Source organism: Strigops habroptila, chromosome 4 (genome assembly GCF_004027225.2).
Source record: "Strigops habroptila isolate Jane chromosome 4, bStrHab1.2.pri, whole genome shotgun sequence".
NCBI classification, from domain to species: Eukaryota; Metazoa; Chordata; class Aves; order Psittaciformes; family Psittacidae; genus Strigops; species Strigops habroptila.
The window spans coordinates 45351645-45365509 of record NC_046358.1 but is presented as its reverse complement, the minus strand read 5'-3'; the positions used below and the strand labels follow the sequence as shown (position 1 = coordinate 45365509).

General features: G+C 39.2%; 1 protein-coding gene across 1 annotated transcript; it reads left to right on the top strand.

Moving 5' to 3' along the window:
- The first annotated feature begins 4135 nt into the window (after window positions 1-4135).
- On the top strand, window positions 4136-12866 carry EMC7 (ER membrane protein complex subunit 7). The gene is made up of 5 exons (XM_030482020.1): window positions 4136-4429; window positions 7450-7569; window positions 9560-9698; window positions 10207-10287; window positions 12396-12866. The coding sequence occupies exons 1-5, from the start codon at window positions 4194-4196 to the stop codon at window positions 12546-12548; spliced, it is 729 nt and encodes a 242-aa protein (XP_030337880.1). The 5' UTR covers window positions 4136-4193; the 3' UTR covers window positions 12549-12866.
- Window positions 12867-13865: the final 999 nt, after the last annotated feature.

Here is a 13865-nt window from a genome sequence, read left to right as displayed (position 1 = left end):
ATTCCATGACTCAAGAAAAAGAAAATCCGTGCTGAAGGAAATACGATGCACAATTTTTAATTCTGTGTTTAATCATAATAAAGCTCCTTGTGAAGGAGTGAGCTCAGTAAATGAGTTACTTTGCTGTGGCCTTTCACAGTACTTTTAATGCTGAATTCTTCCATCTACCTTCAGTTTATGTATTCTCATAGATCTGCTTGCTTGGGTGGGCATTTTGATTTCTTCTCACTTCTAATTAGTTTCTGAAAAAACAATAACAACATAAAAGTAGGTATGAGATTTCTGATGCACATCTCATTTATTTTTCATAATCAGCCAGCTCTGTGTCTTTGCTTCCACTGAATGAGCATTGCTCACCTGCTGCACTGGGTGTTACCTGTATACTTCTACTGGGGGACTGACTTAAAGACTACAGCAAGATTAGAGGCAGATGGCTGAAGCTGCTCTCTGCTTGTCTGCTGAAAGTCAACAGCTCTACCTATGAGGGCCTGAATCACACACAAAACAGATTGTGGGCTGCTGCTGTCTGTGGTCCAGTGTGCATTCAGTGTATTAAACCAATATCAGTGACAGGATCATGCTACTTTTCACAAGCAAACACTTAAAGACTAGCCAAGGTGCAAACAGCTTTACAGAAAGAGAAGTTTTCAGAGCAATTGCACTGAATTTTTCAAAAGTTAATTAAATGCTTTACTAATGATGAAATGTAAGCAAGGAATTTACATAGCCAGTTTTGCTAGCATTCTGTGAAAAAGATTCAGCACAAAAATAAGTTCTGCTACATTTCTGTAAACTCCTTTTGCCCTCAGCGGAAAAAAAAACCCTCTCCTTCCTACTTAAGAGTATCCACCAGCATCACAGACCATGATTCTCTGTAAACAGCTATCATAGAATGCTTTGGATTGGAAGGGACCTTAAAGATCATCTAGTTCCAATTCCCCTTGCCATGGGCAGGGGTACCAGGTTGCTCAAAGCCCCATCCAACCTGGCCTTGAACTCTTCCAGGGAGGGGGCATCCACAACTTCTCTGGGCAACCTATTTCAGTTTAAAGCCATTACTCCTTGTTCTATCACTACATACTATGATGCTCATGGATTTTGATGTTGCACTCAGGGAGCTCAGAGGAATTTAATGGGTCTCCTCTGCTTTTTTGGTTTGTACATGAAACCAAAGGTGACAAGAATCTGAAGATATGGATTTCAGTGTTTTCACTCTGATGGCATTACATTAGTCTAGACCTCCTCTTTGTTCAACCCATTAGGAACTGTCATTTCTTATCCATCAGGCCAACAGTTCTTTCACATTAGTGACAGCTGGCTGAAGTAACTTGGACAAAACCGAGAATTTGCTTGTGAGTAGCACAGAAATTTTTAGAAACGTGCCGATTTCTGCGTAGCTGTTACTGGGGGACTGAATCCGTCAGTGAAGAGACAGTTATAAAATATGAAAGTCATCCTTGATTGCGCTTTCAGGAGGTTGATGGAATTGCTCGGTTGTTTGAACTGAAACTGTTGCTTGGCAGTTTTATCTACCTCCTGATCAGGGATTCACTTGACATCAAGCTGTAGACACACCTTTGATAATAGTAAAAATTCCTCCCAGAAAAAAAAAACCAACCAGGTAGCATCTCCCAGATGATGTTCTAAGAAAATGAGTATTGGTTATATTTTGATAAATTTATACCTGCACAGCCTTGGGTTTTTGTTTCCATTTGTACTACTTTTGTTCTGGGATTTGTTCTTTTTACCTAGAAGGCAAACACCCACAGCATGGTATCAAAACTCACAAACAGCATTGTGCAATCCACTCAAATGAGATGCTGCTATAGCTAGTCTCAATCAAAACAGACAGCAATCAACCAAATTAATTCTCAATTGTGTACACTTAAAAATATGGTAACTGATGTATCTGTTTGTATGAAATTGAACTATTAATATGTAAAGAAGTTACACAGTGAGAGAAGCGATCGTTTACCTGCCATGAAAAGGGTCGTGTGCCAATGCAGCTATTCAAAACTTTGCATGTGTAAATATATGCCTCTGCAATGAAAGCTGCACCCACAGTCAGGGTTTCTACACGAAGATGGGATTCTAGCCAAGAGGCAGTTTTAAGTACATTCTCAGTTTATTAGCAGGATGATACAGAGAGAGAAGCTTCTTGGATTAAAAAGAACAGATGAAATTTTTTTTTTGTTGTTCACAAGGATTTAAGTCAAGTAACTATTATGTATGTTATAAATTATTTGGTTATGGAAATCCTTAAAACAGAGGGGCACAACCATTCCATGTGGTCTGACAGCATCCCAGTGCAGTTCCTTGGGGGAGTTTAAAAAATAGGAGCATTTTTACACTAACTGCATATAAAAACTAGTAACGTGAGATTACCACTATGAAGATGATGTCTTTCTCTGGTGTTATACTGGAAACGGCATTGTCTATGGCTTTAATATAAATCCTACTGCCTAGTGATCCTATTGGTAAGTACTTGCTTTGTTAAAACAAAAAAAAAAAAAAAAAAAAAAGCAACGCTCAAAGCTATTCTATTCAGAGAAGCTACTTTCTAACACTCTTCAGTTCCAGCATTCTTAAGCTTCCACCCCCAAACCTCCTGGATTTTCTTGCTTTTGTGAGTTTATGTGGCAGCAGAACCTCATGGATCATGTGTCTTCCTGGTTGTCTCCTAAGTAGAAACACCTGAAAAATACTACCAGATAAATAATTCACATTATTCCACTCACATGGGGTGACAGACACCTTCGAAATCATCCTAGTGTAATATTGAGTATCAGCTGATGACCAGGTTCATCATCTCTGACATAGTCATGCATAATAATAATGTTTTCAACATGTTCAGTAATTACTTCTGACATGAGAGGTAAAAAGGAAGCAAGCGTAGCCACAATGTGACAATGAATATGCATGACCTAACAGGGCACGCTGGTAAAGAAAAAATAGGGGTAAGAAAGGTATCACAGCCCTCTTGGTTTCTGCCATAATTCTGTGCCTACCTACTTAGTAGCAGCTTGTCATGCTAGTTCTTGTACTGTCAACAAGTTCTAGTTATTAGTCAGAAACTGCAATGCTGTAAATCACTGGTTAAAAGAAGACACTTTAGGCCTTGATTTAACGACTGACTTTAATCTTTTGTAAGCTTTTTTGTAACCTCCTAGAAAAAGCTTGATCATTACTTTTTTTAATGATAACTATTAAGATTTAACTTAAAACTGTCTTAATTGTAAGTGAATCCACCTGTTACCAACGAAGATGCATCTACTTCTCACACAGTCACATTCTTCAGGTTCGCATCTGTGTCCTTCCACAATTTTAAGTTGTGAAATCTCAGAATCAAATGACGTCGTAAAGATCATAGAGTCCAACCGGTACCCCAGGACTGCCAAGACCACCACTAAACCATGTCACAGAGGGTCTCATCTGCACGGCTTTTGAACACTTCCAGGGATGGTGATTCCACCACTGCCCTGGACAGCCTGTTCCAATGCCTGGCCACCCTTTTGGTGAAGAAATTTTTCCTAATACCCAACCTAAACCTCCCCTGGCACAGCTTGAGGCCATTACCTCTTGTCCTATCCCTTGTTACTTGGGAGAAGAGATGGACCCCTACACCTTACTACAACCTCCTTTCAGGTAGCTGTAGAGAACGATAAGGTCCCCCCTTATCTCACCTTTCATTTTTACTCACAGACTGAAAACCAAAGCCCCCACCCCCCCAATCCCCTTCTCAGCTTGGAAGGGGCGAATTGTGTGAGGGGACACGTTATCCGCGCGGGAGCCAGCCCTGCAGCAGCTACACCGGCCCCAACGACGGGCAGACACCGCCGCGGCCTGCGGGGACTGTGCCCAAGCGCCCGGCACGGCCCCGAGGGTGGCTCCGGCGGGGCGCGGCGGGTCCGGCACGGTTGGCCAGCGGGCTCTCGGTCCTGCACCACCCCTCCCGCGCTCTTCCGTCGCGCAGCACGCCCTAGCCGCTCAACTCCCCCGCTGCTCGCCAGTGCGCCTGACGTCAGCGGACGGCGCGCCACTCGCTCCCCTGCGCACGCACACGACATCACAGCCCTTTCCCCCTGCCTGGCGCGCAGGCGCGGCAAGGTTGCGGCCCCGCTCTTCCGCGCGGGGTCGCGTTCAGCGCATGCGCGAAGGGCAGCCCCCCGTCCCGCGCAGGAGGCGGTGGCGCGATGGCGGCGCGGCGGGGGGCGGCGCGCCTGGCGCTGCTCTGGCTGCTCGCGTCGCTGCTGCCCGGTGGCGCCCGCGGCTCGGAGGTGGTGGGGACAGCGGAGTCGCCAGGCGGCGCGGGCCCAGGGGAGCGGTTTAAGATCGAGGGCCGGGCCGTGGTGCCCGGGGTGAAGCCGCAGGACTGGATCGCGGGGGCCCGCGTGCTGGTGGACGGGGAGGAGCACGTCGGCTTCCTGAAGTGAGCGGCGGGCGGGGCAGGGGGCTCGGTCCCCGCGCGGGAGGGAGCGTCCCGCCGCCGGGCTTGGGCCCGTCCGCGGGTGCCGCTCGGAGGTGCCCTCCACCTCCGACACGCTGAGCGTCCGTTCCGCGGCCGTAAGATGGCGGCCAACGGTGGCGGAGCGGGGCAGCTCCACACGAGTTAGGGATGTGTCCCAGCTGGCAGCGCGCAGCTGGGGAAATGAACATCTCGCCTCCGAGTTGGGCTTTGCTGGTACGCTTGCACCTTGCCTTGTGAGGCGGTAGAAACAGCCAGGCCTGTAGTGGGAACCGGTCGCGCTGTAGGTATTGTTGTCAGCCTCCTGCAGACGCAGCCAAATTGATGACAAGGGCTGCTGGCTTTTCAGCAATAAAAAAATTGGAACTGAGTGCTAATTTAAAAAAAAAAAACAAACCCAAAACAAACCAAACACATGTTTGCATTTAATACTGGAGTACAGTGTCCTCGGCTTTTGTGGGTGCAAATCGTTACTTCTGTTTTAAAACTCTTTCACTTAGCTGAGAATTTACTCATTCTGGAGAAATGTTTGTGGCAGAAAGTTACAGTTGTAGTTACCTGTTACAGAACCTGTGAAAAACTTATTCACTGTACCTCTGGAAGCCATTTTAAGGCATATGGCTTTACCACTTTACACAAGTTCATGCAAATGCATTTGGAAGCTGTAAGGAATCACATTAGCTTATTCAGTCTCAGGTGGTAGTGGGTATATTCAGATCAGCAAAAGATGTAGCGATACTAAGACAGAAAATGTCCCAGGAATTAAGAATTCAACTAATCTCGTAGTTTCAAGAATAGAAGGTAATTCCAAAAAATGTATTAAAGTGGGAGAACAATACACCATCTCATAGATACCAGTGATTTTCAGTTATTTGCTCTGCAGTAGAAGTTGAACTGAACTTTGGCTCGAGGAACTGTCAGTTGGTTAACACAACAGATTATACTCTGCAAAAGTGGGAAGAATTTTGTCAGCGTAGCACCTCATAAGCCAGTACAACCAAGTTGTGGGAGCCTGGCATCGTGTTTAGGAGCTGATTTAATAAATGCTATGGGGTTGGTAAGTTTCCAAATGCTTGGAACTCGAGTTGTCTGAAATGTGAGGAAATAGTCTTAGCTAAGAGCATACCATATTTATGACAGTGTAACCTAGGTATCAAGTTCTGTTGGTTACATTAACTTGATATGCCTGTTTATGGGTGTATCAGGTTACCTTGATATAACTTAAAGCCAAGCAATTAATATTATATGTTACTCAGTTTGATAAGCATACCTGTAGATGTTGTGCTACCATAAACATGGTACATTTCAGCAAAAATGCTTTAATGTTCAGTAGGATTTTTTTGTTGCCTGTATTGAGTGTAGTACTGGATGGCAATACACTTTTAGTAAGAACTGTGTTAGAAGAAAGAACAGTTTTCTTAAATAACATTGGTATTTCAGGCTCAGTAGAAAGATCCTTCACTTTCAGTGATAGATTTAAATGTATTTGATACATCAGAAGATCTATTTGTCCCCATCTTTTATCACTGTCTCTCAGGCAGGTTTTGATTATATATTACATAGATGTCATTCCAGTTATCAAAAAGAGAAAAACGATCATTCGACATAGCAAAGTTGCAGTTTGAGTATTTCAAAAGTCATTCTCTAGTACAAGCATTTTTATAAACCTGATTAGTTTCCCCACTGTAATAAAAGTGAAACTTTTTTTCTTCTAAAAGGCAGTATTGAAGACCAGTATATGAAGTGAGAATTCGCTTAGTCCTAGAAATAAATTTTAAGAAAAAAACCCAAACCAAACTAGTTGGATTTTGTCAATACTGTAAAGAACGAAAAATTAAAAGAGAGTTCATAGGGAAACATCTTTATAGCAGTTGCAATGTACAATAGTGTAAGCATTCTTAGGAGTTCACATCATTAGTGAAACCCACCTACACAGTGCTGTTCATATGCTTGTCTTTGTGGTGGGAAGGTCCTTAAGTGGTGTATGTCTTTGAGGTAGAGAAGTTGTGTGAAGGACATGAGGATAAAATTCTTTTTGAGGGTTCAGTGGTAAGAGGGTTCATTATTTGTTTTCCTCATGCAAGTTTATAATGTATCAGGTCTAACTACCTTTTTTTTCCCCTTTGAAAAACTTTTTGGTTTAAATTTGAGACTTATTTTTAGGAGAGTTATCTTAACCTTTTAAAGGGAAAGAGAACACAGTTTTTCTTCCTGGGAACTTCTGGAAGCATGTAGGAGGAAAACTACATGCTTATGTACTTTATGGCAACCGGCGCTGAAGCTTTCAAGTATCCTTTTACTAATATTTTCACTGAGTATTAAAGCTTCATATTTTAACATAAAAGCAGTCTGTCTAAAATTCCCTTCTGTATATATATTCAGAGCTCATAGTTTCCTTATTGTTGTGATAGAGCTTTCTAGCGTGGGCTAGTCCTAAAGGAAGCAATTAAAAGTAAAATCCTCTATTTTGCAATAAAGGCACAAACCACAATTTCTCTGCCTTGTAAGTCATCTCTCATATCTACCCACACTATGGAGGATGTCAGTTTTTAGGTTGATTTGGTTTGTGGGTTTTTTTTTTTTTTTGTGCTTCCAGCAGAAGTACTGAAGCAAAGTAAATTTCATTGTATGTATTCTGGAAGGAGGAAGGCATTCTGGATTCTGCCATCATTTGAGTACCTGAAATCTAACCATTTAAAATCTTACTTAGGCTATTAAATTACTCCTCCAGCAGGACGGTAGCTTGAGAGCATAAGAAAATCCTTAACATAACTGGTAATTTCAGCTACTGTTATGGCACACATTGATGACCCTAAGGGGATTGACATGAGTGCTGAATGATTTAAATTTTCCTTTTGGTCATTGTTGTTATATTGAGATTTATAATACGAAATGATCCTACCACAGTTCCTTCTTAAAAAAAAAAAAAGCATCTTCTGATATGATGGAGCGTATTGAAATGTAGTGGAACTTTCTGTTTTCAGGACAGATGGAAGTTTTGTGGTTCATGATGTACCTTCAGGATCTTACGTAGTGGAAGTTATATCCCCAGCTCATAAATTTGAGCCTGTGCGAGTTGACATAACTTCAAAAGGCAAAATGAGGTGAGCCTTTCCTGATTTGATTCTGAATTGATCTATTAAGTATACTCGACAGCACAGTATAAAAAGTAACATAAACAGTAGTGCAGATCTGATGTTTCATTTCAGACCATATATTTCAGCTTTTAACATTGCTTTTAGGATCACATTTCTTAACATCCAAAGTTTGATTTCTTTCTTCCTTTCATATTTATGACCTTAAATAAGAGGATATGGTTAAAAAGAGTCCTATTTGTTTACTTTTATTTTCTTACACAGCTATCCTGAAATAAAATCTAGACATAAATCAGTTAACTACTTTTGCCAATACCTTTTTTTTCTTCTTCCTTTTTTCTTTCTTTTTTAGTAAATGTTCTGTCAAGACTTGGCATAATGACATTTTAATTCACTCTGATTCTAAATTCTAAAATATTTCTGTTACACCTCCATAAGATACTCACAGTTACTGGCAAATGCTGGTAGTTGCCAGCCTGCAGTATTTCTGTACCTCTGTTAGCTTTTTTTTTAATGTTACGACTGGATACTTTATCCCTGACAACTATAAATGTGCATGTGTAACTGCACACTATTCAGTAAGCAATACAGAAAAATGGCTGTCTAATAAGGTGATTGTGTTTAAATGAACGTTTGTAGTTCATTTTTCTTTTACAGGAGTACATGTAGTGTTTTAACTTCAGGTTTTTCTTTTACAGTATCTTATAAAAGATACATTGCATTTTAGGAGTACAAACATCAATATAAACACTGCAGCAGTATTTTTAAGGGAGGTTAAAAATCAAAATCTCAAACTATAGTGCAAATAGTGCAGTAATAATAATAGCACAATTTATGCTTATATTTTTTTCCCAAATGTTATGAAATCTTTGGGTTTGTACTTTGTTAGGCAGGTCTTGGTGGCAGCAATTGATATCTAATAAATATGAAAGGAACTCGGTGAAACAGACACAGTATGTGTATATCCTCTCACTTAGCACTGTTTTGGTATCTGAGGACTAGAGGTAAACAAATTTGATGTTAAGCAAATTAGTAGGATATATCTGCAGAGTAAAGTACGAGTTGGCTTGACATCTCTACCAGCCAAACAGGTAGAAAGTACAATGAGGAATACTGTTGGGAGATGCATGAGAAAATGTGATACACAGGGAAAATGTCAACTAGGCTTTTCTAAGGGAAGTTCTGCCTTAAAAATAAAAAAATCAAACTGGAATTCTTAGAAAGAGGAAACACCATATGAGTAATGGATATGTATGGATACTTGAAAATCTCAAGTTTTGAAGAAAATAGTAGGAGAGAAGGGCATCCTGTGGATGAATATTTGGTGAAAATTTCAGAAGGAAATTGTAATGGGAAGAAATCATCCCAAGAATTGCACAAGGCAGGTAAATAAAAATAATGAAAAATGGATGAAGAGTGACAAAGTTAGATGATAGTACCAAGTAACTGTCTAAGTAGTAGGCCCAAGTGAAGAGAACTAGTGAAGGACTATGGAAAGACCTTATAAAGTAATAAAGACTGAGATTCAATATTGATAAATGCAAAGTAAGTCACTTAGGGAAAAGGTAGTATTAGTAAAGGTAGTATGTTCATATATAAATAACTGTCCTGTGCAAACTCTGTTTAAGCTACACTACACTGTTCAAAGCTGTACTTTAATATTGTACCTTTCCTTGCTTGTTACCAAGGTGGGAGAAAATGTTCTGCAGAAGTCAGATCTAAACAAATAGTTCTGATGTTTCTGGTACACAGGTCTATTTTCCATATCAAGTTTCAGCCTGCGTAACAACTAGCTTGGAAAAAAGGTAGAGTATCATTTGATTCCATGAAATACGCTGCTGAAAGAAGTTAGCTTCTGAAAAGTAAAGCCTGGCTGACACTGCCTCGCAAATAGTTTTGTTTGTAGGCTGTTACTGAAACTTTGTTTGGAATATTATAAAAAGAATATCTATTTTTTGTTAAAGATTGTATTTATAATTATTTACTTTTTGCTCATTAGAGCAAGATACGTGAATTACATCAAACCCTCTGAAGTTGTCAGGCTGCCATACCCCCTCCAGATGAAATCTTCTGGACCTCCTTCATACTTCATAAAGAGAGAATCTTGGGGATGGACAGATTTCCTCATGAACCCTATGGTATGTACAGGCAACACAAAAAGGTTAAAAGTCTTCAGAATACCAAGAATAAAATAATTGAGAAAAGATGTGCACAGTTTTCTGAAAGGAATCTGTTATTCGTTTTTTACTTATTTACAAATGGAAAGTTTTTCTGTGATCTCTCCTCCCCTGTATACCTACTCTGTTACTGTGTGTCCTCTGAAAATAGCCCATAGTCTGGTTCCTTTGACAACGTGATGCGGTCTTAATAGTGTGGAGATCAACATGTTGCAAGATTCTGATTACAGCAGTTGAAAGAGATAGCAAGCATTTCCGTTAATGGTCTGACTTTGAAATCTGTTATTTAAAACACAGTACTTCCTTATCAGGTTTCTTCCCTGACAAATGGATTACTGTTAGTGGGTTACTGACTCAGAATGCAGTAGTGCTACAATTTGGCTGTTTAGCTAAAAGCTTTATGTCAGTATGTCTGAAAGTGTCTGGAGCAATAAATAAGCTGAAGAAAGATCTGCTGTTTTCTGTGTAGGTGATGATGATGGTTCTTCCATTACTGATATTTGTGCTGTTGCCTAAAGTTGTCAACACCAGTGATCCTGATATGAGACGGGTAAGTATGTTCAGTTGATGCAGACATAAAGAACAAAGATAATGAGATTTTAAGGTACAGAAAGGTAATAAAAAAAACCCCTGGAATTCTAAGGAAGTCTTAATAGGCATAATTTATTCAATTAATACAGAATTGCTGTTCTAACTCTGAATTCTAACATCTTCAACTCATGAATTGGCTGTTAAACAGTACAACACGAATTAAATAATTTGGCACAGCTTTGAAAGCATCACAGCATGAATGGTGTTTTCCAGAGTTCCCTTAGAGCGATAAATACAATTCTTCAAAGGCTGTTTTTTCTATAAATTTCCAATGTATTTCTGTAGTATGTTGAAATCTAGCACTTCTTTTTAGACATCATTTCATAAGTGTCGTGTGTGTGGAGAAGAGTATGATGTGGGGTTCTCATATCCATCAACCTAAACCACATAGCTTACAAGACTGTTAAAGCCAGATGTCACAATAGTCTATATGATATGGAGTCTTAATGTCATTAAATTGTCTTATTTATTGTCCTTTCATCATGCAAAATGCCGAATAGCAGAAGGCTAGGACAAAATGGAGATTCAAGGTGTTTGCTGAATCTTATTTTCGGAAGTATTCCTTGGCTGTCATGGGTGGCTGCTTTTTGAGGGTTTGGTTAATCTAAACTCCTTTTCCTCTAAATGACCACTGTCTTCAGTAGTACTTTATAGGTGTCTGAGCATTTTATTTTTTTTAATTTAAAGTATTACCTATAAAAAGCATATCAGAGCCATGAAATGCTCTTTTGGCTTTAATTTTGATTAAAAAATGGATACAAAGATATGTTAGATATCTGTGGCGTGTTCTTCAAACCAGACTGAACTTTGAAAGTTGAATTTTTAAAAAAAATCACTTATTCCTTTTTTAACTGATGTGATGCTGCTTACAGACAGGCTGTTCTAATGGTAAACTGTCAAAACTTCTGATGATTTAGTTCTTCTTAGCTGACTGATACGACTTGTTAAGGAGAAATTTTAAGTTGAAGGACTCTTGCTTGTAATTTAAATTATCTTTAAGGAACAGGAGAAGGGAGTTTTTTAAGAACTCAAGTGTAATGGCATTCTCTAGGTGAATAGGTGTTAAATTCTTAAGTGTATATCCAGCGTCAGTTTGCTGTGGAGGGCATGGAGCTCGTATTACATTTTTCAAGTTAGCTTGTTTTTTCCTTATGGAATCAGCACAGTATTTTACGTATAGAAAGTTAATGATTTAGTAACCATGCTTGTTGTAGAGGCATTAAGTACAGATGTAGCATAGATGCAATAGTAACAAAGGCTACAGCTCTTGCTTCATTTGTACCTTGAAAACAGTTCAAGCTGTGTCATTCCGAATGGTAGCTAGAAGAGCACGGTGACAATCCCACATGAAGTTGGCAATTACTATAAGCGTTATCACATTGTGGATGTGCAGTTCAGCTGTTGTACGCATTAAAAGTACTTCAGGGTTCATTGGTTTGTTTTAAACTGTACTAATTTGTCTCATAGAGCCACTCCGTTAAACTCTAAAGTTACATTAAGCTTAGCTGGATATATGGTGTCGTATTAAAATCCTTCCCTTCATGAAATAAAATACTAATAGCTTGATGTTACAAAGTAAAGCAATAAAAATATCTAATCCCTTCAAACAGCTTCAAAAATTTGTTAAATTTAGCATAAACAACGCTAATTTGAATACACAAAAATATGTGAAAATTATGAGAACACAGATACGAAAATCTTAACAAAAGCTGAAATTTTAAAATGGAAGAAAGTAATGCTAAAAATAAGAAATGGCATTTTTTTCTTTTAGATGTTTCTTTTTTTTCAATCGGGTGGTTGCCCTGTAAGACTGCTTAAGACATGGTTACCTTTTTCTGTACACCAGTGCTTTTAGTTTGGGGGGTTTGTGTTTGTGTACGTAGCTGGGCATTTGGTTGTGGTTGCATAAAAATATGTAGCAATACGTACCCTAGAGAACAACGAATAGTAAAATGATATTTGTGAAAATTTGACATCTTCCTGGTATGATCTTTTAACTTAGAAGCATGCCTTAGAAGCAGCCAGAATTGTTACAAGCTATTAAGGTTATCTAATCTTTGCATATAGGAAATGGAGCAGTCAATGAACATGCTGAATTCCAACCATGAGCTGCCAGATGTCTCTGAATTCATGACAAGACTTTTCTCTTCAAAATCTTCCAGCAAGTCGGGTAGTAGCAGCAGTAAAGCAGGGAAAAGTAGTTCTGGAAAAAGGAGGTAGTTAAGTCTTCATCCTAAGCCTGAGTTCGCACAACTGTTTGTTATGTGCTATCATGTTTATTTGTCTTGAAAGATCAAAAAGCCACTACTGTAAACTTTAATCAGGCACACAATATGGTATGCTACAACTGTGGTGTGTAGCTTTTTTTAGTCTATATAAGCTGTTTTGTACTTGACAGTAAGCAAAAGAGGACATGGCTTCAATACTATATCTGTATAAAGTTATTGATGATACCGAATTAACTATATTGTTCTGTAGAGAATTATTATAAATTATATGATGTGCTAAACAGTAATAAATGTGTTAATCATAAGACAATGTGTAAAATTTTTTTGAAGATAATAGAAGTGAATCATAGACTCACAAAATGGTTTGGGTTGGAAGCGACCTTGAAGATCGTCCAGTTCCACCCCTGCTGCCATGGGCAGGGACACCTTCCACTAGACCACGTTGCTCAAAGCCCCATCCAGCCTGGTCGTGAACACTTCCAGGAATGGGGCATCCTGTTCCAGTATCTCATCACATTTGCCTAATATCTAATCTAAATCTCCCCTCTTTCAGTTTAGTCTTAAGATTACTTTTAATGTTTTATACTTGCTGTTGAGTTCTGAAATTAACAAATCCTTTCAAAATTGAGCCATGGGTTTACTAAGTAATTTGCTGTGTCAGGTTTTCATATGTTGTATATAAAATAATTTTATTTTACGTTGTTTGCTGCCTGTACACTTTAGTTCAAGGACTCTCCACTTTTTATTACCCAGTTTAATTCTGATCTACGTTCTGCTAAAAGCTCTTTGGTGGAGGGGAAGGCAAAGTGTCCTGCATCAGAAAGTCTTTTAAGCTCTGTCAGGTTAGTTATGAATCCGAGGTATCTATATAACATGGTGAACATTTATCTTGGATCTTTCCTTTCTAAATCACATGTATTATCACTTCTGCAAAACGTCTGGTTCTTACTGTTTTCTGTGTGCTTATCAGTGGTACGATCTGTTCGTATTCTGTTCACCTTACTAGTAGCATGATCTGAGGCTAAATACAAAACAAAATTTTAAAAATTAAATCTAGAAGTACAATAGGAAGGTAAATCCCACTAATCTTTTAAATTATGTTTCAAAATCATAGAATCAACTAGGTTGATTAAAGGAAATCTTAAAGGAAGAGACCTTTAAGATCATCAAGTCCAGCCTTTATCCCAGGACTGCCAAGTCCACAATGTCACTAAGGGCCTTGTCTACATGTTTTCCAGGGACAGTGATTCCACCGCTTTCCTGGGCAGGCTGTTCCAATGTCTGATCACCCTCTCAGTGAAGAAATTTT